General features: G+C 44.8%; 1 protein-coding gene across 2 annotated transcripts in view; it reads left to right on the top strand.

Moving 5' to 3' along the window:
- The window catches only part of cntnap1 (contactin associated protein 1), a 60,755-nt gene that overhangs the window by 4,431 nt on the left and 30,163 nt on the right, over nucleotides 1–26,161 (top strand). Inside the window, exons 3-12 of one of the 2 annotated variants that reach the window (XM_078529520.1) lie at nucleotides 618–811; nucleotides 1,233–1,380; nucleotides 3,780–3,983; nucleotides 6,418–6,602; nucleotides 7,009–7,152; nucleotides 16,394–16,670; nucleotides 17,192–17,341; nucleotides 23,029–23,200; nucleotides 24,210–24,316; nucleotides 25,635–25,757. In XM_078529520.1, coding sequence (XP_078385646.1) covers nucleotides 618–811; nucleotides 1,233–1,380; nucleotides 3,780–3,983; nucleotides 6,418–6,602; nucleotides 7,009–7,152; nucleotides 16,394–16,670; nucleotides 17,192–17,341; nucleotides 23,029–23,200; nucleotides 24,210–24,316; nucleotides 25,635–25,757 — 1,704 coding nt within the window. Of the gene's footprint in view, nucleotides 1–617; nucleotides 812–1,232; nucleotides 1,381–3,779; nucleotides 3,984–6,417; nucleotides 6,603–7,008; nucleotides 7,153–16,393; nucleotides 16,671–17,191; nucleotides 17,342–23,028; nucleotides 23,201–24,209; nucleotides 24,317–25,634; nucleotides 25,758–26,161 lie in introns of those variants that run through there. The other variant, XM_078529519.1, reaches the window with a different exon arrangement.

Below are 26,161 nucleotides of genomic sequence, written 5' to 3'. Positions count from 1 at the left end.
GGAAGGACCAGTGCTGTGGTAGAAGGAATGGAGGGGAAATGGTGGTTGAGATGGAGGAGGGGTAGTGTGTGAGAAGAGGGTGAGGCAGTGCGGGAGAGGAGGTTGGGGGTCGGTGCATGGGGTCTTGGCAGGAGGGCGAAGGGGAGGTGGGTGGAGAAAGGGGGAGGTGATAGGCAGGAGGGGAGCTCAGGAAGAGAGGTTGTGGGAGTGGGGTGTAGGCTTGATGGGCTTGGGAAGGGGGTTGGTGGGTAAGTATGGCTGAGGGATGTGGTGTGATGAAGGGTGGGTAAAAGGTGGGGAGAGAAGCAGTGAGGGGGAAGAGGGCTGGGTGCACCCCATGTTTACTCAAAACCTCCCATCGACCATGGAAGTCAATCCTGTCAAGTGGTAATAACATTGAGAGACTTTACACCCTCATAGCTCCTGGACTAATGCCCATGGTGAGGGGGTTGCAGTTCAGAGATGTTCAACCTGCCCCCAGTACAAGTTATGGGGAAATGAGTCCAGGGTTTAGTCCAGTTCTCCTCGCCCCCCGCCAGCTGAGACAGGCCCCCCCTCCCCAGGTTTGGGTGGCTGTGGTCATGGCCTCACTTGCTGCCATTGTTTTTGTTTTTCAGCGAGAGGAGGCTGGTCCCCACAGCTTTCAGACCGACTCCCCTGGTTGCAGATTAACCTGTCCCAGAGATCGAAAATCACTGCAATCGCAACACAAGGAACTTACAACTCTTACGATTGGGTGACCAAGTATCTCTTCCTGTATGGTGACCGAGCAGATAACTGGAAACCTTTCTATCAACAGGGACATAACTGGGTATGTCTGGCGCTTGCAAATAGACCTCTTAGAGAGACTGAAAAATGTCCAGAATCCAGAAAATATTTTCAAGGACTTTGTCCTTGGATCCTCAGTTCATGTATACATCTCATCAACTGAATAAGTTATATTAATCAAAATGTAGTGATATCCTCAGTAACTGAGCCCTATTGAACTGAGAAGTGATTTACACATCATCCAATAAACTTATTGTGAGTGAGTGAGTGTGTGAGTGTGACTTCATTGAAAGTGAGGATATGTGGAGACTTGATAAACAGTTCTCACTGTAATATTGCATGTGAAAAATACCCCAATTCTAAATACCCCAACCTCTCTGCCTCCCCAACTGTCTGTCTGTCCTCTGACCTCCCCCTCACCCCGTTGTCCCCAGCCCTGTGGAATAATGACACTTTTGTTAAAGACGTTTGCAGGAAACCGGAATTCTGATGATGTGGTTCGACATGAGCTCTGGCGGCCAGTTCTCGCACGTTCCTTCCGCTTCGTGGCAATCAGCTGGAGGCCAGGTCATTACGTTGGGCTCCGTGTCGAAGTCTACGGCTGCCATTACGGCAAGTACCAATACTGCCATAATGTAAAAGCAAAAATACTGCAGATGCTGGAAATCTGAAGTAAAAATAAAAAATGCTGAAAAAGCTCAGCAGTTCTGGCAGCCTCTGTGGAGAGAGAAACAGGGTTTCAAGTCTGTATCACTCTTCTTCAGGGACTTTCTAGCTGTTCAATAAATTAGAACCAAGCAGTTTTGTGTAATCTGATTTGTAGAGATTGGTTCCTTCAGTTGATGAAGAACTAATTTTGTGAGATTGCAACAGAATAATTCAATGTTACAAGGGATCACAGCAATTTATAAACATAATAGCATCAAAGTAGCAGAGTCAGATAGGATACCTTCAGCGCATCTTGCTCACTTAACCACATCTTGCTCACTTAACCACAGTATTCCTTTGGGTGCATTTCTCATAGCCTTGAATCCTGTTTGTTAACCAGAATCTGTTAAATTCCTTACTTAACCACTAAAGGTTTCAGGACAATAATCTCCTCTAAAGGTCATCGACCTGAAATATTAATTCTGTTCCTCAACCGTCTTTCCCCTAATTTCTGGGACCAGCTGTGTAAATTGAACCAAATTAACGTTTGAATTTTGTTATAAATTGGATTGAAACATCTTGCAAAGTTTTTGAAATTGTAGGAATTGTAACCTCAATTTATAGTGTACATCAGTGGGATTACATAGGATATGCGGCACAGAAACAGGTCATTCGGCCCAACCAGTCCACGATGGTGTTTCTGCTCCTCCTGAGCATCCTCCCATCTTTCCTCATCTAATTCTACCATTGTAACCCTTTATTCCCTCTTCCTCAAACGCTTGCCTGGATTTCCCACAAATACTTCACCTACTCCCTGCGGCAGCGAGTTCCACATTCTCGTCTGGGTAAAGATGTCTTTTCTAAATTCCCGATTGGATTTCTTGGTGACTATCTTATATCGATGGCCTCTAGTTCTGCTCTTCCCCACAAGTGGAAACATTCTCTCTATAGCCAATCTATCAAAACCTTATGTTATCAGGAAATAGAAGGGAGGGAGGAACTCAAGAAAATCACAATCACCAGGGAAGTGGTACTTAGCAAATTGTTAGAACTGCGGCTGACAAGTCCCCGGGTCCTGATGGATTTCATCCTAGGATCCTAAAAGAAGTGGCTAGTGAGATAGTTGATGTGTTGGTTTTAATTTTCCAAAATTCTCTAGATTTAGGAAAGATTCCATTAGGTCGGAAAATAGCTAATGTAACTCCTATATTCAAAGAAGGAGGGAGATAGAAAACAGGAAACTGCAGGCCAGTTAGCTTAACATCTGTCATAGGGAAAATGTTCACTATTATCAGAGACATTATAGCAGGGCACACAGATTAAATTCAAGGTAATCAAGGTTTTGTGAGAGGGAAATCATGTTAAACCAATTTATTTGAGTTCTTTGGGGAAGTCACATGTGCTGTGGATAAAGTGGAACCAGTGGATGTGCCATTTTTGGATTTCATGAAGGCATTTGATAAGGTGCCACATCATAGGTTGTTGTGGAAAATAAAAGCTCATGGTGTAGGGATAACATTGGCATGAATATAAGATTGGCTGGCTAACAGGAAACAGAGAGTTGGCATAAATGAGTCATTTTCTGGTTGGCAGGATGTGACGAGTGGTGTGCCACAGGGATCAGTGCTGGGGCGTCAACTTTATACAATTTATATAAATGGCTTGGATGAATGGACAGAAGGCATGGTTGCTAAATTTGTTGATGACACAGATAGGAAAGTAAACTGTGAAGAGAACATACGGAGGCTACAAAGAAATAAATAGTAGTCATTTGGTCAGACAGAACTTGAGTGTTGCTGAAAAAGAGACATTTTTTGTCAAAGCTTTTTGTCTTGCACTCATAAGGACAATTTGCAAGAAAATACCAATGTCAGGGGAAAGAACATATGCTGTATGAGAAGAGAGTGCTGATTGGTTGGCAAGTGTTAGAGGCGTTGCCATTGTTTGAAATTTAAGCCAAGCAGCTTGACTCTGATTGGTCAAGACAGTTCCCACCCCCGCCCATTGAATAGTGGAGCAGGTTCGAAGGGCCGAGTGGCCTCCTCCTCCTCCTAATTCATATTCTCGCACATATCATTTTATTGCTGTCAGTAAATCTGTTTCATTCAGTTATTGTAACTGAGAGCAAATTCAGTGTGCAAGACTTTGCTACATTCCAACAGTCATTGGGTGTTAAAACTTCCAAATGGACAATAAAGCACAATGTAAATGCTTTTCTTTCTTTCTTTCCTTCCTGTCTTCTTGCACCACCCAACCCCACCCCCTCCCCAACCTCACCCCGGTGCTGATTTGAAATGACAGCTATTTCTGTATTTCTGGGCTTTGGCTGTGGTTAATGTTGATAACTTTTATTCCATTTTTAGATTCTGACATGGTCTTTTTCGATGGGAACAGTTCACTGAGCTACCGATTCCAGGACAGAAATACTCGCACGCTCTTCGACTCCATCTCATTCAACTTCAAAACTATGGCTCAGGATGGACTTCTCTTACACAGCGAGGGCGAAGAGGGAGATTATATCACTGTGGAGCTGCAGGGAGCAAAACTGCTGTTTCACATTAATTTAGGTATTTAATCTGGGGAAGTGCACCATTTAACAGGCTCCTCACTGGGGTTAGTAGCCAGTATAGACTGAGTCCACTCATTAAAATCAGACAAGCAGAGCAGAGAGAAACCCGAATCGAAGCACATTGTGAATTACAGACCCTATTACTGGACCTCAGGACCACTGCCAATTATAGACTCTTGTGTTGGACCTGAGGAATGCTACTAATTTATGGACCCAGTGTAAGGCCATATCATGGTTATGTTACTGGATTAGTAATTGAAAGGCTTAGACTAATGACCTGGAGGCATGAGCTCATATCCACCACAGCAGCTGGGGAACTCAGTTAATCAAATAAACCTGGAACAAAGAGTGAGAATCAGTAACAGTATCAGTGACAGTATCACCATCAATATCAGTAACAGCAACAGTATCAGTGTCAGCATCAGTAACAGTACAGCATTAGTATCAGCAACAGCATTAGCATCCGGATGAGAACAGCGTTTCTGTGGCCGTAGACGTGACTCCAGGATGGTATGTTGCCTCCCTGGTCCCCGGGTCAAGGATGCCACGGAGCGGCTGCAGGACATTCTTCTGGGGGAGTGTGATCAGCTAGAGGTCGTGGTCCACATGGTTCCAATGACTTAGGTAGGAAGGGGGATGTGGTCCTGCAATCAGAATTTAGGGAGCTAGGTAAAAAATTAGCAAGCAGGGCGTCAAATGTAGTAATCTCTGGATTACTCCCAGTACCATGTGCCAGTGAGTACAGAAATAGGAGGATAAGGCAGGTGAATGCGTGGCTGGAAAGATGGTGCAGGAGGGAGGGCTTTAGGTTCCTGGGACACTGGGACTGACTCTGGGGGAGATGGGACCTGTCCAAGCTGGATGGGTTGCACCTGAACAGAGCTGGGGCTGAGTTCCTTGCGGGGCATTTTGCTAGTGCTGTTGGGAAAGCTTTAAACTAACTCAGCAGGGGTTTGAGAACCAAGAGAAAATATTAGAGAGTAATACCAGGGTGCACAAAATACTGGGACTCTTGATCATCAGTAAAGTGATGGAAGTCATTATCGACAGTGCTATCAAGCGGCAATTGCTTAGCAATAACCTGCCCACTGGTGCCCAGTTTGGGTTCCGCCAGGATCACTCAGCTCATGACCTCAGTACAGCCTTGGTTCAAGCATGGATAAATAGCTGAACTCCTGAGGTGAGGTGAGAGTGACTGCCCTTGACATCAAGGCAGCTTTTGATCAAGTGTGGCATCAAGGAGCTACAGGTAAAATGTAAGAATAGCAAAATAGCACATAGCAAAATTGAAGTCAATGTGAATTGGGGAATAATTTCCACTGGCTGGAGTCATATCTAGCACAAAGGAGGATGATTGCATTTGTCAATCATCTAATCCCAGGGCATCACTGCAGGAGTCCCTCAGGGTAGTGTCCTCGGCCCAACCATCTTCAGCTGCTTCATCAATGACCTTCCTTCCATCATAAGGTCAGAAATGGGGATGTTTGCTGGTTTGCCATCTTCAGTACCATTCATGACACCTCAGATACTGAAGAGATCTATGCAGCAAAACCTGGACAACATTCCGGCTTGTGCTGCTAAGTTGTAAGCAACACTTGCATGAGGCAATGATCATCTCCAACAACAGAGAGAATCTAATTATCTCCCCTCAACATCACCATCGCTGAATCCCTCACTGTCAATGTCCTGAGCCAAATCAACTCTGGCTCCAGGAGCAGGCTAAAGACCAGGAACTCTATGGCAGTTACTCCCCTCCTAACTCCCCAAAGCCTGTCCACCATCTACAAGGCACAAGTCAGGAGTGTGATGGAATACTCCCCCCTTGCCTGGGTGAAGGTGGCCCCAAAAACACTCAAGAAGCTCAACACTACTCAGGACAAAACAGCCCTCTGTATTGGTACCCCTTCCACAAACATTCACTCCCCCCACCATCGACACACAGTAGCAGCAGTGTGTACCATATACACGATGCACTGCAGCAACTCGCCAAGGCTCCTTAGACAGCACCTTCTAAACCTGCTATCTCTACCACCTAGAAGGACAAGGGCAGCAGATACATGGGAACAGCATCACCTGGAAGCTCCCCTCCAAGCCACTAACCATCCTGACTTGGAATTATATCACCGTTCCTTCGCTGTCCCTGGGCAAAAATCCTGGAACTCCCTTCCTAACAGCACTGTGAGTGTACCCACACCACATGGACTGTAGCGGTTCAAAAAGGCAGCTCACCACCACCTTCTCAAGGGCAACTAGGGATGAGCAATAAATGTTGGTCTTGCCTGTGATGCTGGAAATGAACTTAAAATTTTAAAAAATAAATGACATGATCCCAAGCACACTGCTGATTACAGGCCGTATCAGAGAGTTTAATTTGCGTGAGTTAATATGTCCCATGTTTATTGTTTTTGCCATGTTCCCCATTTCCTGTGCAGGCAGCAGCAACATCCATTCTGTGAGTGGAGAGACTTCCGTCACCCTGGGCAGTTTGCTAGATGACCAACACTGGCACATGGTTGAAATCGAGCGCTATGGGCAAGATGTTAATTTCACACTCGATGGTCATGTTGAACGTGTGCACACGAATGGTGATTTTGACCACCTGGATTTGAATTCTATGGTAAGTTGGCTTTACATTTGGAGCTGCCATGGGTTGGTATGCTCTGGCTGAAATCTTCTGAATTGTTGAATAAGGTTCAACTCGGTTACAAATTTAAGTTAAACGTTTCAGTTTCCTGTTGCATTTGAGTTTGTCCCTTATTCGTGTGTTAAATGTTGCAGCATTTCCTGCTTGTATGTCGTTGTTTTGGTAAACCTGTTGATCCTGGCATAATACTGTTTGTACAGTTTACTTTCTCACTGCCAACCATTTGTTAGTTTTATACTAATCAATGTGGCATCACTAGAGAAATGGCCAGAACACCGGTTTAGTTCTATCTAGTATAACTCAACTGCAGTTTAATTGAAGTTTTAAGATTGCTTCACCCAACTGCTTCTTGTTTTCTTACACTTTACCTTTATTCCAGATTTTCTTTGGTGGGTTGAATACCACTGAGAGACTAAGACTGGTCGACAAGCCAAACTTCCGGGGCTGTGTGGAGAACATCATGTACAACAATATCAGTGTTATCGACCTGGCAAGAACAGGACACTTACAAACTCAGAGCCTGGTAGGGAGCAGTCAGTAAACCTGACATGACATAAGCGGAAGTCACACCCCAGTCACCCGAGTCCCGAGTCTGTGGTAACTACCCAAGAAAGAGTAAGCTAAGAACAGAGACACAGAGAAAAGAAATGGTCTTTATGTTGTTGAAGATGAGGTGAAGAGAAGCTCCCATCTTGCCATGCATATTTATATCTTTGAAAGAACTGTCCCTGTTCTGAACCAGTCATCAAAACTGTTAAAAGAGACTTGAACGATAACACATTTCAGGATGTGGTCACCCCGCAGCTTAAGGAAGTGCAAGCAGAGAGGGAATGGGCGACCGCCAGACAGAAGAAAGGGACCAGGCAGGTAGTGAGGGAAACCCCCGTGTGCATCTTGCTCTCAAAACCATTTTTCGGCCTTGGAAAACGGTGAGAGTGACAGTTCCTCTGTGCAGGCCAACCAGAGCCAAGGCCATGGCACTGTGGGTGGTCCAGCTGCTCAGGGGTGCAGAGGGGAGGAAGAAGTGTGGAAGGGCAATCGTGGTAGGGGGTTCGTTAGTGAGGGGAGTAGACAGGCGCTTCTGTGGCTGTAGATGTGACTCCAAGGTGGTATGTTGCCTCCTGGCTGCCAGGGTCAAGGACGTCATGGAACGGCTTCAGGGCATTCTGAAGGGGGAAGGTGAACAGCCAGAGGTCGTGCTCCATGTTGGGACCAATGACGTAGGAAGAAAGAGAAACGAGGTCCTGCGAGCAGACTTTAGGGAGTTAGGTAGGAAATTGAAAGGCAGGACTTCAAAGGTAGTAATCTCCGGATTACTCCTGGTGTCACACAGTAGTGAGTATAGGAACAGAAGGATAGAGCAGATGAATGCCAGGCTGGAGAGATGGTGCAGGAGGGAGGGCTTTAGATTCCTGGGGCATTGGGACCGTTTCTGGGGGAGGTAGGACCTGTACAAGTTGGACTTGGCTAAAAGAAGGGCAGGATTGGCAGCTCAACATTCCTGGTTATAGGATATTCAGACGAGATAGAGAGGGTGATAGAAGAGGAGGGGATGGGGTTTGCAATATTGATCAAGGAATCAATTATAGCAGTGAGGAGGGATGATATCTTGGAAGGATCATCAAATGAAGCCATACGGGTAGAAGTAAAAAATACAAAAGGGGCAAACATGCTGTTGGGTGTATACTATAGGCCCTAAAACAGTCAGGGAGAGATAGAGGATCAAATATGTAATCAAATTTCAGAGAAGTGTAAGAATAATAGGGCAGTAATATTAACTGGCATAGTTTTAGTGTGCAAGGTAGGGAGGGAGCAAAATTCTTAAGTTGCATCCAGGAGAACTTTTTTAGTCAGTGTGTAGGAATCCCAACAAGGGAGAGGGCAGTTCTGGACCTAATTTTCGGAAATGAGCCTGGGTAGGTGGAAGGCGTATCAATAGGGGAGCATTTTGTAGATGGTGACCTTAACTCAGTTAGATTTAGGATAGTTCTGGAAAAGGATAAGGTTGGACCAGGAATAAAAGTTCTAAACTGGGGAAAGGCTAATTTTACTAAGATGAGATGCGATTTGGCACAAGTGGTTGACAAATTTGATCAAATTTTTTAAGAAGATAACAAGAAGTGTTGATGAGGGTAATGCATTTGATGTGGTCTACATGGACTTTAGCAAGGCTTTTGATAAGGTCCCTCATGACAGACTGACTGGTCAAGAAATTAAGAACCCATGGGACCCAAGGCAAAGTGGCACATTGGATCCAAAATTGGCTGAGAGGCGGGAAGCAGAGGGTAATGGCTGAGGGTTGTTTCTGTGACTGGAAGTCTGTTTCCAATGGGGTTCCGCAGGGCTCGGTGTTGGGGCCCTTGCTGTTTGTGGTGTGCATAAATGATTTGGACTTAAATGTAGGGGGTATGATCAAGAAGTTCACGGATGACATGAAAATTGGTAGGGTGGTAAATAGTGAGGAGGATAGCTGTAAACTGCAGGAGGCTATCAATGGACTGGTCAGGTGGGCAGAGCAGTGGACAATGTAATTCAACTCAAAAAAGTGTGAGGTAATGCACTTGGGGAGGGTTAACAACGCAAGGGATTACACTATGAATAGTACGACCCTGGAAATTACTGAAGATCAGAAGGACCTTGGTGTGCATATCCATAGAACCCTGAAGGTAGCAGGGCAGGTAGATAAGGTGATTAAGAAGATATACGGGATACTTGCCTTTATTAGCCGAGGTATAGAATACAAGAGCAGGGAGGTTATGCTGGAACTGTATAAAACACTGGTTAGGCCACAACTGGAGTACTGCATGCAGTTCTGGTCACTACATTATGGGAAGGATGTGATTGCAGAGGAGAGGGTGCAGAGGAGATTTACCAGGATGCTGCCTGGGCTGGAGGGTCTGAGCTATGAGGAAAGATTGGATAGGCTGGGATTGTTTTCCTTGGAGCAGCGAAGGTTGAGAGGGGATCTGATAGAGGTGCATAAGATTATGAGAGGCATAGATAGGGTGGATAGGAAGGCACTTTTTCCATTAGTAGAGGGTCAATAACCAGGGGCATAGATTTAAGATAAGAGGTAGAAGGCTAAGAGGGGAGTTGAGAAATATTTTCACCCAGAGGGTGGTGGGAGTCTGGAACTCACTGCCTGAAAGGGTGGTTGAGTCAGAAACGCTCATAACATTTAAGAAGTATTTAGATATTCATTTGCGTTGCCATAGCCTCCAGGGCTATGGGCCAAGCGCTGGAAAATGGGATTAGTGTCAGATCTTTGTTGAGCGGCACGGACATGATGGGCCGAATGGCCTCCTCCTGTGCTGTAAATGTCTATGAGTCTATGAGTTTCAGTAGAAAGCATGAGAGATGGGAAATGTCAGGAAAGGGATAGTTTTGACAGACTGATCTATCCTCTGGGTCCAGCTTGCAGACTTTAATTTTGTGTCATTTTTCCACTATTGCCATTCTGCACTTCCCAGTGGGAGACTGTGAAATATTCAAGTTAACATTCAGATATCATTTGCCAAAAACATAAATAATGTGGACAGGATACAATCAGAATAATGTCAGTACTTGCAAACACCAAATTAGGGGCTTTGCAAACTAGTAAAACTAGTAATGAACAGGGCTGGATATAGGACAGGTTGGGTGGGTTAATTTTGAGAAATGTGGAGCTTTCCAGAAAATTAAAAGATTGAAAATAGTAAAATTCTCATGAAGCAGAGGAATACACAGAGTCAGGGGAGGAAGGGGTGGGTGGGTGAAATAGATACATGGAGCTGGAGAAAAACACAAGACCAATATATCCAACCCAAGGTGTAGTGCCAAAACTGAACACAGTGTTACACGAAATAGTGTGACTGTGCTGCACCTGCACTTAGCCTCTATGCAACCAAAGCATAGCTTCCGTACATTAATATTTCAATCCCTCGAGGCAAAGACCAACATTCCATTAGCCACCAGCAGAGCAAGCCACAAAAGGACTAATGAGATTCATAGAATCATATGCACAAAAAAAGACCATTGAGTCCATCATTCCATCATGGTGAAATTACAATCACTAGGGAAGTGGTACTGAGCAAACTGATGGAGCTGCGGACTGACCAGTCTCCTGATCCTGATGGGCTTCATCCTAGGGTCTTAAAAGAAGTGGCTAATGAGATAGTGGATGCATTTGTGTTAACTTTCCAAAATTCCCTAGGTTCTGGAAAGATTCCATCAGACTGGAAAGTAGCAAATATAACCTATTCAAGAAGGGAGGGGAGGCAGGAAACATGAAACTATAGGCCAATTAGCTTAACATCTATTGTGGGTAAGGTGTTAGAATCGATCCTAAAAGATGTTATAGCTGGGCACTTAGAAAACCTTAATGTAATAGGGGAGAGTCAGCATGGTTTTGTGAAAGGGAAATCATGTTATCATGTTAGAGTTCTTTGAAGGGGTAACACATGCTGTGGATAAAGGGGAGCCTGTAGACGTGATGTACTTGGATTTCCAGATTGTATTTGATAAGGTGCCACAACAAAGGTTATTGTGGAAAATGGGGAGGTGATGGCATAGCGGTATTGTTGCTGTTGCTGGACTAGTAATCCAGAGACCTAGGGTAATGCTCTGTGGACCTGGGTTCGAATCCTGCCACACTAGATGGTGGAATTTGAATTCAATCAAAAAATGTGGAATTAAAAGTCTAAAGATGACCATTAAACCATTGTTGATTGCTGTAAAAACCCATCTGGTTCACTAATGCCCTTTAGGGAAGGAAATCTGCTGTCCTTATCTAGTCTGGCCTACATGTGACTCCAGACCCACCCTTAAATGGCCTAGCAAGCCACTCAGTTGTGTCAAACCACTACAAAGTCTCCAAAAAAGGAAGGAAACCAGACAGACCACCCGGCATCGACCTAGACCACAGTAAACTCAGCCCTGCAAAGTCCTCTTTACTAATGTCTGGGGGCTAGTGCCAAAATTGGGAGAGCTGCCTCACTACTTAGTCAAGCAACAGCCTGACATAGTCATCCTCACGGAATCATGGCCAGGATTTTTCAGTGGGCGTACAGAGGGGGCCCCGACACGCCGGTGTGTAAAATGATGTGCGATGACGTCGGGCACGCGTCCCAACGTTGTGGTGGTGTCTCACGATGTTTCATTCGGCCGGGGCATGCCAGAGTCGGCTGTGCATCCGCCGATAATGACAAGGCCTATCGAGGCCATTAAGGAACGAATTAATTTCAAGCAGCCTTTATGTTTTTTAGGAAACCTCATCCACAAGCGGGACGAGGTTTCCTAAAGCTTTGACAAATTGAATTAAAAAATTTTCTGAAAAATGTCGCAGCCACATGACGTTTCATTCAATTTTTATTCCATTTATTTAATTATTTCAAAAGCGCTTCAATCTCCGTGAGGCAGCTCCGTGCGTGTGAAAGAGCGCTGCCCTGACTCTCCCTCCTCCCCCTGCCCGCACAGGTAGCGCTGAGTGCTACCGCTGGCATATTACACTGGGCGGGCCTTAATTGGTCCACCCATGTAAAATGGCGGTGTGGAGCCGATCGTGAGCGGCGGTGGGCTCTGTGACCGTCTGCTCCCACCGAGCCCACCCAACGCGGGAAAAAGTCAGGCCCATATCTTACATATAATGTCCCAGACACCACCATCACCCCATCCCTGGGTGTGTCCTGTCCAGCAGGGGTGGCGGCCGGCACAGTGGTATACAGTCGGGAGGGAGCTGCCCTGGGAGTCCTCAACATCGACTCCGGACCCCATGAAATCTCACAGCATCAGGTCAAACATGGACAAGGAAACCTCCTGCTGATTACCACATACCTCCCCCCATCAGCTGATGAATCCTCATCACCATGAACACCACTTGGAGGAAACACTGAGGGTGGCAAGGGCACGGAATGTACTTTAGTGGGGGACTTCAATATCCATCACCAAGAGTGGCTCGGTAGCACCATTACTGACCGAGCTGGCCGAGTCCTAAAGGACATAGCTCCTAGACTGGGTCTGCAGCAGGTGGTGAGGGACCCGACAAGAGGGAAAAACATACTTGACCTTATCCTCACCAAACTGCCTGCTGCAGAGGTATCTGTCCATGACAGTATCGGTAGGAGTGACCACTGCACAGTCATTGTGGAGACGAAGTCCCGCCTTCACACGATTGTGTTGTGTGGCATTACCACCGTGCTAAATGGAATAGATTTTGAACAGATCTAGCAACTCAAGACTGGGCATCCATGAGGCGCTGTGGGCCATCAGCAGCAGCAGAATTGTACTGAAACACAATCTGTAACCTCATGGCCTGGCATATCCCCCACTCTACCATTACCATCAAGCCAGGGGATCAACCCTGGTTCAATGAAGAGTGCAGGAGGGCATGCCAGGAGCAGCACCAGGCACACCTAAAAATGAGGTGCCAACCTGGTGAAGCTATAACACAGGACTACTTGCATGCGAAACAGCATAAGCAGCAAGTGATAGACAGAGCTAAACGATCCCACAACCAATGGATCAGACCTAAGCTCTGCAGTCCTGCCACATGCAGTCGTGAATGGTGGTGGACAATTAAACAACTCACTAGAGGAAGAGGCTCCACAAATATCCCCATCCTCAATGATGGAGGAACCCAGCACATCAGTGCAAAAGATAAGGCTGAAGCATTTCCTACAATCTTAAGCCAGAAGTCCTGAGTGGATGATCCATCTCGGCCTCTCCGGAGGTCCCCAGCATCTCCAGATGATATCAAGAAATGGCTGAAGGCACTGGATACTGCAAAGGCTGAGCCCTGACAATATTCTGGCAATAGTACTGAAGACTTGTGCTCCAGAACTTGCCACGCCTCTAGCCAAGCTGTTCCAGTACAGTTACAACACTGGCATCAACCTGGCTATGTGGAAAATTGCCCAGGTATGTCCTGTACACTAAAAGCAGGACAAACCCAACCTGGCCAATTACCGCCCCATCTATTGAGCCTACTCTCAATCATCACCAATGGAAGGGGTCATCAACAGCGCTATTAAGCGGCACTTGCTTAGCAATAACCTGCTCACTGACGCCCAGTTTGGGTTCTGCCAGGGCCACTCAGCTGTGGACCTCATTACAGCCTTGGTTCAAACATGGAGAAAAGAGCTGAACTCCCGAGGTGAGGTGAGAGTGACTGGCCTTGACATCGCATTTGACCGAGTGTGGCATCAAGGAGCCCTCGCAAAACAGGAGTTAATGGGAATCCGGGGGAAAACTCTCCACTGGTTGAGTCATACCTAGCACAAAGGGAGATGGTTGTGGTTGTTGGAGGTCAGTCATCTCAACTCCAGAACATCACTGCAGGAGTTCCTCAGGGTAGTCCCTTGGCCCAACCATCTTCAGCTGCTTCATCAATGAGTTTCCTTCCATCATAAGGTCAGAAGTGGGGATGTTCACTGATGATTGCACAATATTTAGCATCATTCGCGACTCCTCAGATGCTGAAGCAGTCCTTGTCCAAATGCAGCAAGACCTGGACATTTTTCAGACTTGGGCTGATAAGTGGCAAGTAACATTTGCACCATACAAGTGCCAGGCAATGACTATCTCCAAGAAGAGAGAATCTAACCATCACCCCTTGACATTCAATGGCATTACCATCACTGAATCCCCCACTATCAACATCCTGGGGGTTACCATTGACCAGAAACTGAACTGGACAAGCCATATAAATAGTGTGGCTGCAAGAGCAGGTCAGAGGCTAGGAATCCTGTGATGAGTAACTCACCACCTGACTCCCCAAAGCCTGCCCACCATCTACAAGGCACAAGTCAGGAGTGCGATGGAATACTCTGACTTGCCTGGATGAGTGAAGCTCCCACAATACTCAAGAAGCTTGACACCATCCAGGACAAAGCAGCCTGCTTGATTGGCACCCCATCCAGAAACATTCAGTCACTCCACCGCTATCGCACAGTGGCAGCAGTGTGTACCATCTACAAGATGCACTGCAGGAATTCACCAAGGCTCCTTATACAGCACCTTCCAAACCCATGACCACTACCATTTAGAAGGACAAGTGCAGCTGATCGATGGGAACACCACAACCTGGAAGTTCCCCTCCAAGCCACTCACCATCCTGACTTGGAAATATATCGCCGTTCCTTCACCGTCGCTGGGTCAAAATCCTGGAACTCCCTTCCTAACAGCACAGCGGGTGTACCTACACCACATGGACTGCAGCGGTTCAAGAAGGCAGCTCACCACCACCTTCTCAAGGGCAACTTGGGATGGGCAATAAATGCTGGCCCAGCCAGTGAAGCCCATATCCCGTGAATGAATAAAAAAAAATAAAAGCTCATGGTGTAGGGGGTAACACATTAGCATGGATAGAAGATTGGCTAGCTAACAGGAAACAGAGAGTGCCCATAGTTCTGTTGAAGAGTCACACGGACTCGAAATGTTAACTGTGTTCCTCTCTGCAGATGCTGGCAGACCTGCTGAGTTTTTCCAGGTATTTTTATTTTTGTTTTGGATTTCCAGCATCCGCAGTTTTTTGCTTTTATCTTAGTGCCCATAAATGAGTCTTTTTCTGATTTGCAAGAAGTAACAAAGTGTAAATGCATTGGAGGCGGTTCAGAGGAGGTTTGCTAGATTGATACCTGGAATGAGTGGGTTGTGTTATGAGGAAAGGTTGGACAGACTGGGCTTGTTTCCACTGGAGGCTAGAAGAGTGAGGGGTGAATTGATTAAAGGTTATAAGATCCTGAATGGTATCGACAGGGTGGATATGGACAGGATGATTCCTCTTATGGCTGAGTCTAGAACTAGGGGGCACGGTTTAAAAATTAGGGGTCACCCTTTTAGGACAGAGATGAGGAGAATTTTTTTTTTCTGAGGGTTGTGCGATTATGGAACTCTCTGCCTCAGAAGGTGGTGGAGACAGGGTCATTGAATATTTTTAAGTCAGAGGTAGATAGATTCTTGTTAGGCAAGGGAATCAAAGGTTAAAGGGGGTAGATGGGAATGTGGAAATCGAAACACAAACGGATCAGCCATGATCTTATTGAATGACGGAACAGACTCGAGGGGCCAAATGGCCTAATTCTGCTCCTGCTTTATATGTTCCCTTGCTGGAGCTTTGATTCTCAACTTTAGGGGTCTTGAAGGGAGGAGGTGAAGGTGAATCTGTAAATTGGAGAGCCACAGTTAGCAAAGAGTGTGCAGTTTTGTGTATCTTATGATAAAAAAGGACAGGAGTAATGTAGATTCAGAGGGCTGACAACTGCATGATATGATTATATGAGAGATTTGGAAAAGCAATGGCTGCATTTACTGGAGTGGAGATGGTTATTGGAAATTTATCAGCGTATTTTAAGTTTTTTTTGAGAGGGTAAATAATTCACTGGCTGATGAATTGGTATCAAGAGGTCAGTGTAGGGTTGACACAAGAGTCATAAAAAGAGAAAGGGAAGTTTTTCACACAGCAATTATAAAATGGAATGCACTCTCACACAGGGTTGCTGCTTTGAGTCAGCCACAGGCTTTCATTGGGCATTTAGAGAAACTCCTGGTCAAATACTGAAGAGTTTTGGGACAGAGCAGAAAAGGAGATTAGAGAGTAGATGGTTTTGCTGCAGTTAACACCAGCACAGGGATGATGGGCTGAAAGGCCTCCTGCTTTGTTGTATATGCTTTGATTCCATATTGTCAGGAAGATTGAGTGTAAGTTTAAAACTGTGTTTGAGTCGCAGAGAATGTTTTTGCTGTTGGGTATAAAGTGGTGTCATTAATATTTCCATTCCTTCAATCAGGGTGATATACGATTTCGCTGTCATGAATTCCTCTATAAGGACAAGCCGTACTATCCAATAACCTTCGCAACGCCAGCCAGCTTTATCCAGGTACCAGGGCTACCAATGCAGAACCAGCTGGCTGTCAATTTCAGTTTCCGATCTTCAGACACAAGCGGCCTGCTTCTTTTTAGCAACTTTTCTGACGGCATTGGTTGGCTGGAGATGGGTTTAAGTGAAGGGCAGATCAACATTTCATTTCAACAGACTGGCAGGAAAAGACTGGAGTTTGCTGCAGGTACAACGTTTGGGGAATTCCCCACTTTTCCTTCTCTGTTCCACTCACTTAGCAGCTGAATCTCGATGCTGCCCTCCTGTGGTATAGTGCAGAGCTACATTGCCCAGTGTGGCACACAGCTGAGGCAAGCTGATTGGATGTAGAATCAATGAGGAATGGAAAGAATTATCCAAATCTCCTCCTGATGCTGTCTAGTGACTCCTTGCAAAGTATGTGTGTGTTTTTTTGTGCGTGCCATGCTGACACTGTACTGAGACTGGCAGCTGAATAGTGGGCCATTGGTTGAGGTTCCTAATCTCAGACAATGTAGGTGCTTCAGGGGACCAGGAATGGAAATGGGAGGCATTTATGGAAAGATTGTTGTTTTTTTCTAGCACCTGAGCTGGTCAATTGTTTTGATTTTTGGCCAAAAGGTGATCTGTGGGATGGAGAAGTGAACTGCAGCTGCTGGATTGCACGGAGTCATTCAGTGGCTGGCGGACAGACTCCCCACACCAACTCTCTCTTCTTTGCTCTGCCAGGTTATAACTTGACTGATGGACACTGGCACTCAGTTCAGCTGCTAGCCCGAATGGATTCTGTTATTGTTGTCATTGATGAGAGGGAGGATTCACCAGTACGGATTAACCATGCTTTACGTGTACAGACTGGCGATCAATACTACTTTGGAGGTGGGTGTTATTTTATTTTATCAATTCCTTTACTCCTGTGTTTTCCCTGTGATATAAGTAACATTCACGCCACACAACTGCCAGGCATTGACCATCTCCAATAACAGACAATCTCACCAGCTCCTCTTGACATTCAATGGCATTGCCATCGCTGAATCCCCCACTACCAACATCCTTGGGGTTACCATTGACCAGAAACCGAACTGGACCAGCCATATAAATATTGTACCTAAAAACAGACTGTGAAAGCTTCTATAGGTATGTAAAAAGGAAAAGATTAGCAAAGACAACTGCAGGCAGAGTCAGGAGAATTTATAATGGGGAATAAGGAAATGGCAGAGAAACAAAACAAATATTTTGTGTCTGTATTCATGGAGGAAGAGACAAAAAACCTCCCAAAAATATGAGGGAACCAAGGGACTAGCGGGAACAAGGACCTGAAAGAAATTAGTATTAGTTTTTTAAAAAAGTATTCCTGGAGAAATTAATGTGATTGAAAGTTGATAAATCCCCTGAACCTGATGATCTACATCCCAGAGTGTTGAAGGAGGTGGCTGTAGAGATAGTGGATGCATTGGTGGTCACTCTTCAAAATTTTGTAGATTGTGGAATGGTTCCTGAAGATTGGAAGGTAGCAAGTGTAACCCCACTGTTTAAGAAGGGAGGGTGAGAAAAATCAGGGAACCACAGACCTGTTATTCTGGCATCAGTAGTAGGAAAATTCTAGAATCTATTCTAAAGGATGTGATAACTGAGCATTTAGAAAATAATGGTGAGATTGGGCAGGATCAGCATGGATTTATGACAGGGAAATTGTGTTTGACAAACCTGTTGGAGTTTTTCGAGGATGTAACTAACAGAATAGATAATGGAGAATCAGTGGATGTTGCGTATTTGGATTTTCAGAAGGCTTTTGATAAGATCCACACAGGAGGTTAATAAGTAAAATTAAAGCTCATGGGATTGGAGGTAATATACTGGCCTGGATTGAGAACTGGTTAACGGACAGAAAGCAGAGAGTAGGGATAAATGGATCACTCTCAGGTTGGCAGGCTGTGACTAGTGGGGTGCTGCAAGGATCAGTGCCTGGGCTCCAGTTATTCACAATCTATATCAATGATTTGGCTGTGGGGACCAAATGTAATATTTACAAATTTGCTGATGACACAAAATTTAGTGGGAATGTGAGTTGTGAGGAGGATGCAAAGAGGCTTCAAGGGGATTTAAATAGAGTAAGCGAGTGGGCAAGAACGTGGCAGATGAAACATAATGTGGAAAAAATGTAAAGTTATCCACTTTGGTAAGAAAAACAGGAAGGCAGAGCATTTCTTAAATAGCGAGAGGTTGGGACGTGTTGATGTCCAAAGGGACCTGGGTGTCCTTGTTTATGAGGCACTGAAAGCGAATATGTAGTTACAGCAAGCAATTAGGAAGGCAAATGTTATGTTGGCTTTATTGCAAGAGGATTTAAGTACAGGCGTAAGGGTGCCTTGCTACAATTGTACAGGGCATTGGTGAGGGTGCACCTGGAGTATTGTGTACAGTTTTGGTCTCTTACTTAAGGAAGGATAGCTTGGCCGTAGTTCCACCAGACAGATCCCTGGGATGGCGGGATTGTCTTATGAGGAGAGATTGAGGATACTGTTGCCCTGAATTTAGAGGAATGAGAGGTGATCTCATTGAAACATACAACATTCTTACAGGGCACAGCATGGTAGATCAGCAGGGTAGATGCAGGAAGGATGTTTCCTCTGTCTAGGGGGGACACCGTTTCAGAATAAGGGGCAGGCCATTTAGGACCGAGATAAGGAGGAATTTCTGAATAGCCTCTTCTGCCACCATGACCCGGGCAGCATCTTCTTCCTTAGTAAAGTTTTCATTTAATACCTCAACCATGCCTCCATGCGTAAATCCCTTTTTTGGTCCCTAATCGCCCTCATTCCTACTTTTACCACCTTTTACTATTTATGTATTTATAGAAAATTTCTGAATTCCCTTTTTATGTTAGCTGCCAGTCTCTTCTCATACCCTTGCTTTTCTTCTCCTATTTGCTTTTTCAATTCCCTTCTGAATATTTTATATTCAACCTGGTGTTCAGTTGTATTATCCGCCTGACATTTGTCATAAGCACACTTTTTTTCTTCTTCATAATCTCTATCTCTTTCATCATCCAAGGAGGTCTGGATTTGTTTGCCCTAACTTTCTCCTTCATGGGAACACAACTTCACTGTGACCGAACTCTCTCTTTAAAAGCAGCCCATTGTTCGGTTAAAATTTTGCCTACTGTAGTTTTCAATTGCTCAGTTCATTTGTGTCTGATTATGTGAATCTGTTTACTATTGATGCTCACTGTGCCTGATTGGTTAAGCCTGGGTATGGACTCAGAGAAAAAGTAAACATGTTACAGAAGTTACTGAAAGCTAGAGGTGTAAGCATGGAGCAGACATTTTAAAACACTGTAAATAAAACCTGTTACACACATGCAAACTAGTGTCATCCCTGCCCTTAGGCATGTAAAGTACAACACCTTCCAATCTTTGATACCAATTTATCTGAGTCATTTCCATTCTTACCTCACTGAAGTTGGTTTTTCCCCCAGTTAATTATTATTACTTTGGATTGTTCTTTGTCTTCTTTGATAATCAACCTAAACCTAATGTTACAAGGATCACTGCCCCTTAAATGTTCCCCAACTGACATTTGATCTACTTGGCCTACCTCATTACCACAATCCAGGTCTAGCAGTGCCTCCTCTAGAATCTAGAGAATTTTGGAAAATCACAACCAGTGCGCCCATGATAGCTACAATCACTTAATTCAGAACCCTGGGATGTAGACAGTCTGGTCTAGAAGATTCGTTGAGTTAATTTTTCCGTTTTTTTTCTTTGCAATATTAATTACTTCAAATCCCTCGCTCACATTAGGCCCTTGGTTTCCCACTATTTTGGTCTGTTTTTTGTGGCTTCTACTAAGAAGGTAGACACAAAATATATGTTTAATGTGTCTGCTGCTCTCCTATTCCCCATTATAATTTCTCGTGTCTCAGGGACCCATGTTTACTTTCATTACTGTATTTCTTTTTGCAAACATTTAGATTTCTCACTAATTTACTCTCATGTTCTCTTTCTTCATCAATTTTTTGGTCATTCTTTGTTCGTATCTAAAACTCGCCCAATCCTCAGACTTGCTACTCTCCTGGGCAATATTATACTCCAGGTATTTTAATCTAATACTATCCCTATCCTCTTCCGATAGCCATGGATGAGTCACCTTTCTTGTGGAGCTCTATTTCTCAATGGAATATATACCCTTTGAGAATTAAGGATATTTCTTTCAATATTTTCCATTGCCCATCTACTGTCATCCCTTTTAACATAATTTCCAAATCTACCTTAGCTAACTCGCCCTCATACCTGTGTGATTGGCTTTATTTAAGTTTAATACGCTAGTTTCAGATTTAGTAAGCCATTCTTGAACTCAAAGTGAAATGCTTCATTGAGATTACTAATTAAACCTGTCTCATTACACAAGACAAGATCTAAAACAGACAGTTATAAATGCTCTATTTACTCTGTCCTATCCTTTCATAATTTTAAATATCTCTATCCACAATTTTCCCTCTTAACAAAAATAGCTCCAATTTTCCATGTCTGTCTTCATTTTGACTCAAAGGAGTCTTCATCCTAGAGAATCTGTGCTATTTCCTCTCTCAAACCTCAACACTTTCTATAGCCTGGATTTCAAAACTGCATGCAGTCCCTAACTGTACTCTTATTGAGGTTTATATAAATTCTTCATTACATCTGAATATTTTCAATTCCTCCTGCCATAAAGGCCCAGTTATCCAATTAAGTTATTTTATGACCTTATCCTCTTGATCTTGCTTAAATATCTAGTGAACCTGAAACCCCAAATGCCTCTGCTCCTTACATCACCCAACCTCTTTTATTTTTTTAACCAGGATGTATCACCTCACACGTGCATTAAATTCCTTCAGTAGCCTTTTCCCCATTCATCAAATTCCACTTGCAGCTTTCATTGATCCTCAGAATGAATTATTCTGTATCCTGTGTCAGCACCTCTCTCTCCAGCCAAGTCACTGACACACACACAGTGAACGGAAGTGGCTCAGAACTGAACCTTGTGGGACCCCACTGCCCATTTGCATCCAACCTTAACTATTACTTTCTGACGGGCTTTGTTTCAATTTGTTATCATCTCGCTTCTCCAGTATTCTTTAGTGAGCTTTCTGAAAGTCCTCGGGCAGAATTTTACACCTTGCGGGCGGGCGTGCGCCTGAACCGATTGGGTGTAAAATTGTGCGGGAAGACATCGGGTGAGCATCCCGATATCACCCCGTGCTCGTGCGATATTTCATTCGGTGGGTACGCACAAAAGCTGGAAGTGCGCCCGCCAACAATTAAGGGGGCAATTAAGCCCATTAATGGCGCAGTTGTCTGCGATTTTTCGTGGTCTCTTCAACCCTATGGTTAGTGGACGGGCAAATCGGCCAGGCGGACTTTGCATTTTTCATGAAACCTCATCCAAGGACGGGGGTGAGGTTTCCGTTATTAAATAAAATAAAATTAAAATAAAAATCTGTGGACAGCATTTTTATCATCCATATGTTCAGGTGCCTGATTGTGACACTTGGACATTTCTTTTCCTGATTTTCAAAACTTCATTTCCTGGGTTTCGGGTCTGCAGCTCCCTGAGGCAGCTCTCTGCCTTCAGGCCGCTTTCTCTCACTGGCCGTTAATTGGCCAGCCAACGTGAAATCGCAGCTGGGAGCTGACCACAGTCAGCGGTCCGTTTCCCCACCGCTCCCAGGCCTGTCGATCGCCGAGCTAAACATTCAGGCCCTTGGGTTGCACATCTGTCACATTTCCCCATCACCTGGTCTGCTGTCACCACAGATTTACTAAGCATGATCTTCCTTTCTGAAATCTATTTCATTTCATTTAGATATTTAGTAATTTAAAGATCCTTCTTCTCCGCTCCAGGTGATGGACTAACCGGCCTGCCATTCCCTGGATTAATTCCATCTCCACTTTAAGAATGGATTTCGATTACATTGTCCAAACTTCAATCCTTTGGTACATTCTCAATGTCCAATGTCTGCCATCCTTTCCCCATTTTCCTCTCCTCAGAAATTCTCCTTTACGATAAATAACTTCTCAAACGCTTCACTAAGATATTTCTCATCTTGTTTCTAACCAATTCAGGAATTACATTTGCAGCCTCCTTCTCTTCTGTAGACACTGAAATGAAATATTTTTAAATATTCCCATCACTTATCATTTATTCTTTCCTAACCATTCCTGGCACATTTAATATTTAACATTTCTCTTTTTACTGATCTATCTGAAGAATGCGTTACTTTGTCATTTTTTGGTGAAATGTTATTCTCCCTCCTCACCCTCCTTATTCCTCTCAATCTCTCCCTTTATTGTCTCTTATTCTCATTTATTCTTGTCATTATTTAGGCTTCGCAACGTCCTCTTCTTCATTTAATTTTTTTTCTAACCTCATTCTTTATCTGCGGGGTTAGTGATTCTTGGCACAGCCTCCTTTTGCAGCTTTATATATTCTGCTTTTCAAACAAGGCTTTTGTTGAAAATTGAGCCTCTTCTCTGTCTTTGTACACACTAACACACACCCTCACTTTCTGCTCTGAACATGCACAGGCTGCCCCGCCACTGTGAGGAACTTGGGCTGTTTTTCTAATGTGAGTATGTTCCACGGCTGCATGCAGCGTATCCACGTGGACAATTACCTTGTGGATCTGGAGTTAGTAAAACGACGCAGACTAGGAAGATATGCAGAGATGCTGTTTAACACGTGTGGGGTAACAGACAGGTAGGTGAATCATACAACTCAAAACATATTGAACTGAAAAATAACAAACAAGGTGAGTGACCCTTACCCTGAATAAACAGTGATTCTGTACAGTTAGACAGTGAGTGATCCTTACCCTAAATAAACAGTGACTCTGTACAGTTAGACAGTGAGTGACCCTTACCCTGAATAAACAATGACTCTGTACAGTTAGACAGCGAATGACCCTTACCCTGAATAAACAGTGACTCTGTACAGTTAGACAGTGAGTGACCCTTACCCTGAATAAACAATGACTCTGTACAGTTAGACAGCGAATGACCCTTACCCTGAATAAACAGTCACTCTGTACAGTTAGACAGTGAGTGACCCTTACCCTGAATAAACAGTGACTCTGTACAGTTAGACAGTGAATGACACTTACCCTGAATAAACAGTGACTCTGTACAATCAGACAGTGAGTGACCCTTACCCTGAATAAACAATGACTCTGTACAGTTAGACAGTGAGTGACCCGTACCCTGAATAAACAGTGACTCTGTACAGTTAGACAGTGAGTGACCCTTACCCTGAATAAACAGTGACTCTGTACAGTTAGACAGTGAGTGACCCTTACCCTGAATAAACAGTGACTCTGTACAATTAGACAGTGAGTGACACTTACCCTGAATAAACAGTGACTCTGTACAGTTAGACAGTGAGTGACCCTTACCCTGAATAAACAGTGACTCTGTACAGTTATACAGTGAGTGACCCTTACCCTGAATAAACAGTGACTCTGTACAGTTAGACAGTGAATGACCCTTTCCCTGAATAAACAGTGACTCTGTACAGTTAGACAGTGAATGACCCTTACCCTGAATAAACAGTGACTCTGTACAGTTAGACAGTGAGTGACCCTTACCCTGAATAAACAGTGACTCTGCTTAGACAGCTTTCTATATTGAAAATCATTTTGACTCTGAATTGATTGTTTTGTGTCATTCACTGCCTTAATCAGATTGTTGCTTTCTGTTTTCATCATTGACAGATGTACCCCAAATTTGTGTGAACATGGAGGAATTTGCCTGCAGACCTCAGAGAATTTTGTATGTGATTGTGAGAGAACAGGATATAAAGGACCAACCTGTCATAACTGTGAGTAATGGTATATTAACAGGTCTGTGGGAGGAGCAGTGTTTGATGGGACAGTGTAGAGGGAGATTTACTCTGTATCTAACCCCGTGCTGTACCTGCCCTGGGAGTGTTTGATGGGACTGTGTAGAGGGAGCTTTACTCTGTATCTAACCCCGTGCTGTCCCTGTCCTGGGAGTGTTTGATGGGACTGTGTAGAGGGAGCTTTACTCTGTATCTAACCCCATGCTGTACCTATCCTGGGAGTGTTTTCTGGGACAGTGCAGAGGGATCTTTACTCCATATCTAACCCCGTGCTGTACCTGTCCTGGGAGTGTTTGGTGGGGACAGTGTAGAAGGAGCTTCACTCTGTGTCTAACCCTGTGCTGTACCTGCCCTGGGAGTGTTTGATGGGGACAGTGTAGAGGGAGCTTTTCTCTGTATCTAACCCCGTACTGTAACTGCCCTGGGAGTGTTTGATAGGGACAGTGTAGAGGGAGCTTTACTCTGTATCTAACCCCGTGCTGTCCCTATCCTGGGAGTGTTTTATGGGACAGTGTAGAGGGAGCTTCACTCTGTATCTAACCCCATGCTGTACCTGCCCTGGGAGTGTTTGATGGGGACAGTGTAGAGGGAGATTTACTCTATGCCTAACCTCGTGTTGTACCTGCCCTGGGAGTGTTTGATGGGGACAGTGTAGAGGGAGGTTTACTCTGTATCTAACCCCGTACTGTAACTGCCCTGGGAGTGTTTGATAGGGACAGTGTAGAGGGGGCTTTACCCTGTATCTAACCCCGTGCTGTCCCTATCCTGGGAGTGTTTTATGGGACAGTGTAGAGGGAGCTTCACTCTGTATCTAACCCCATGCTGTACCTGCCCTGGGAGTGTTTGATGGGGACAGTTTAGAGGGAGATTTACTCTATGCCTAACCTCGTGTTGTACCTGCCCTGGGAGTGTTTGATGGGGACAATGTAGAGGGAGGTTTACTCTGTATCTAACCCCATGCTGTACCTGTCCTGGGAGTGTTTGATGGGGACAGTGTAGAGGGAGCTTTACTCTGTATCTAACCCTGTGCTGTACCTGTCCTGGGACTGTTTGTATTTTTTTGTTTTGTGTGGTTTAGTCCCATATGGATAAGCAGAAACTTCACCAAAACAAACAGCTCACAGGAAAGTCTGAGAGTGTGGGTGGCGGGGAGTGGTGCTGTGTTTGTGCCTGTAGTGAGTCTGTGACTGTGATTGTCTTTTTCTCCTCTTCATATCACTCGATCCCCCATTTCTTTCTTCCTCGCTCCCCCTTCATTCCCCTTCCCTCGCATTCTATTTTTTCAATCCATTACAAGCTCTCTATCCAGAGTCATGTGATGGATACAGGAAACTGGGTGTCAGAACTTCTGGAAACTACACAATTGACCCTGACGGGAGTGGCCCATCAAGGCCCTTCACTGTTCACTGCACAATGACAGGTATTTATTGGATTTTTTCAGTACCTGCACTGGGGCTGATTCTGCTCTGGTAATATCCTGGTAACCTGCATTCTCTGGCCCAGGTGCATTCCACAGAAGGATTCACTGGACCCAGTGTGGGGTATCACTGGTTCAGGCTGCACTGTTACCCCAGTGTGGGGTATCACTGGTTCAGGCTGCACTGTTACCCCAGTGTGGGGTATCACTGGCTCAGGCTGCACTGTTACCTCAGTGTGGGGTATCACTGGTTCAGGCTGCACTGTTACCCCAGTGTGGGGTATCACTGGTTCAGGCTGCACTGTTACCCCAGTGTGGGGTATCACTGGTTCAGGCTGCACTGTTACCCCAGTGTGGGGTATCACTGGTTCAGGCTGCAGTGTTACCCCAGTGTGGGGTATCACTGG

Source organism: Cetorhinus maximus, chromosome 25, assembly GCF_964194155.1.
Source record: "Cetorhinus maximus chromosome 25, sCetMax3.hap1.1, whole genome shotgun sequence".
In the NCBI taxonomy this organism is placed as follows: domain Eukaryota; kingdom Metazoa; phylum Chordata; class Chondrichthyes; order Lamniformes; family Cetorhinidae; genus Cetorhinus; species Cetorhinus maximus.
Note: the sequence above shows the minus strand (reverse complement) of the source record. Positions and strands in the feature narration are given on the sequence as shown.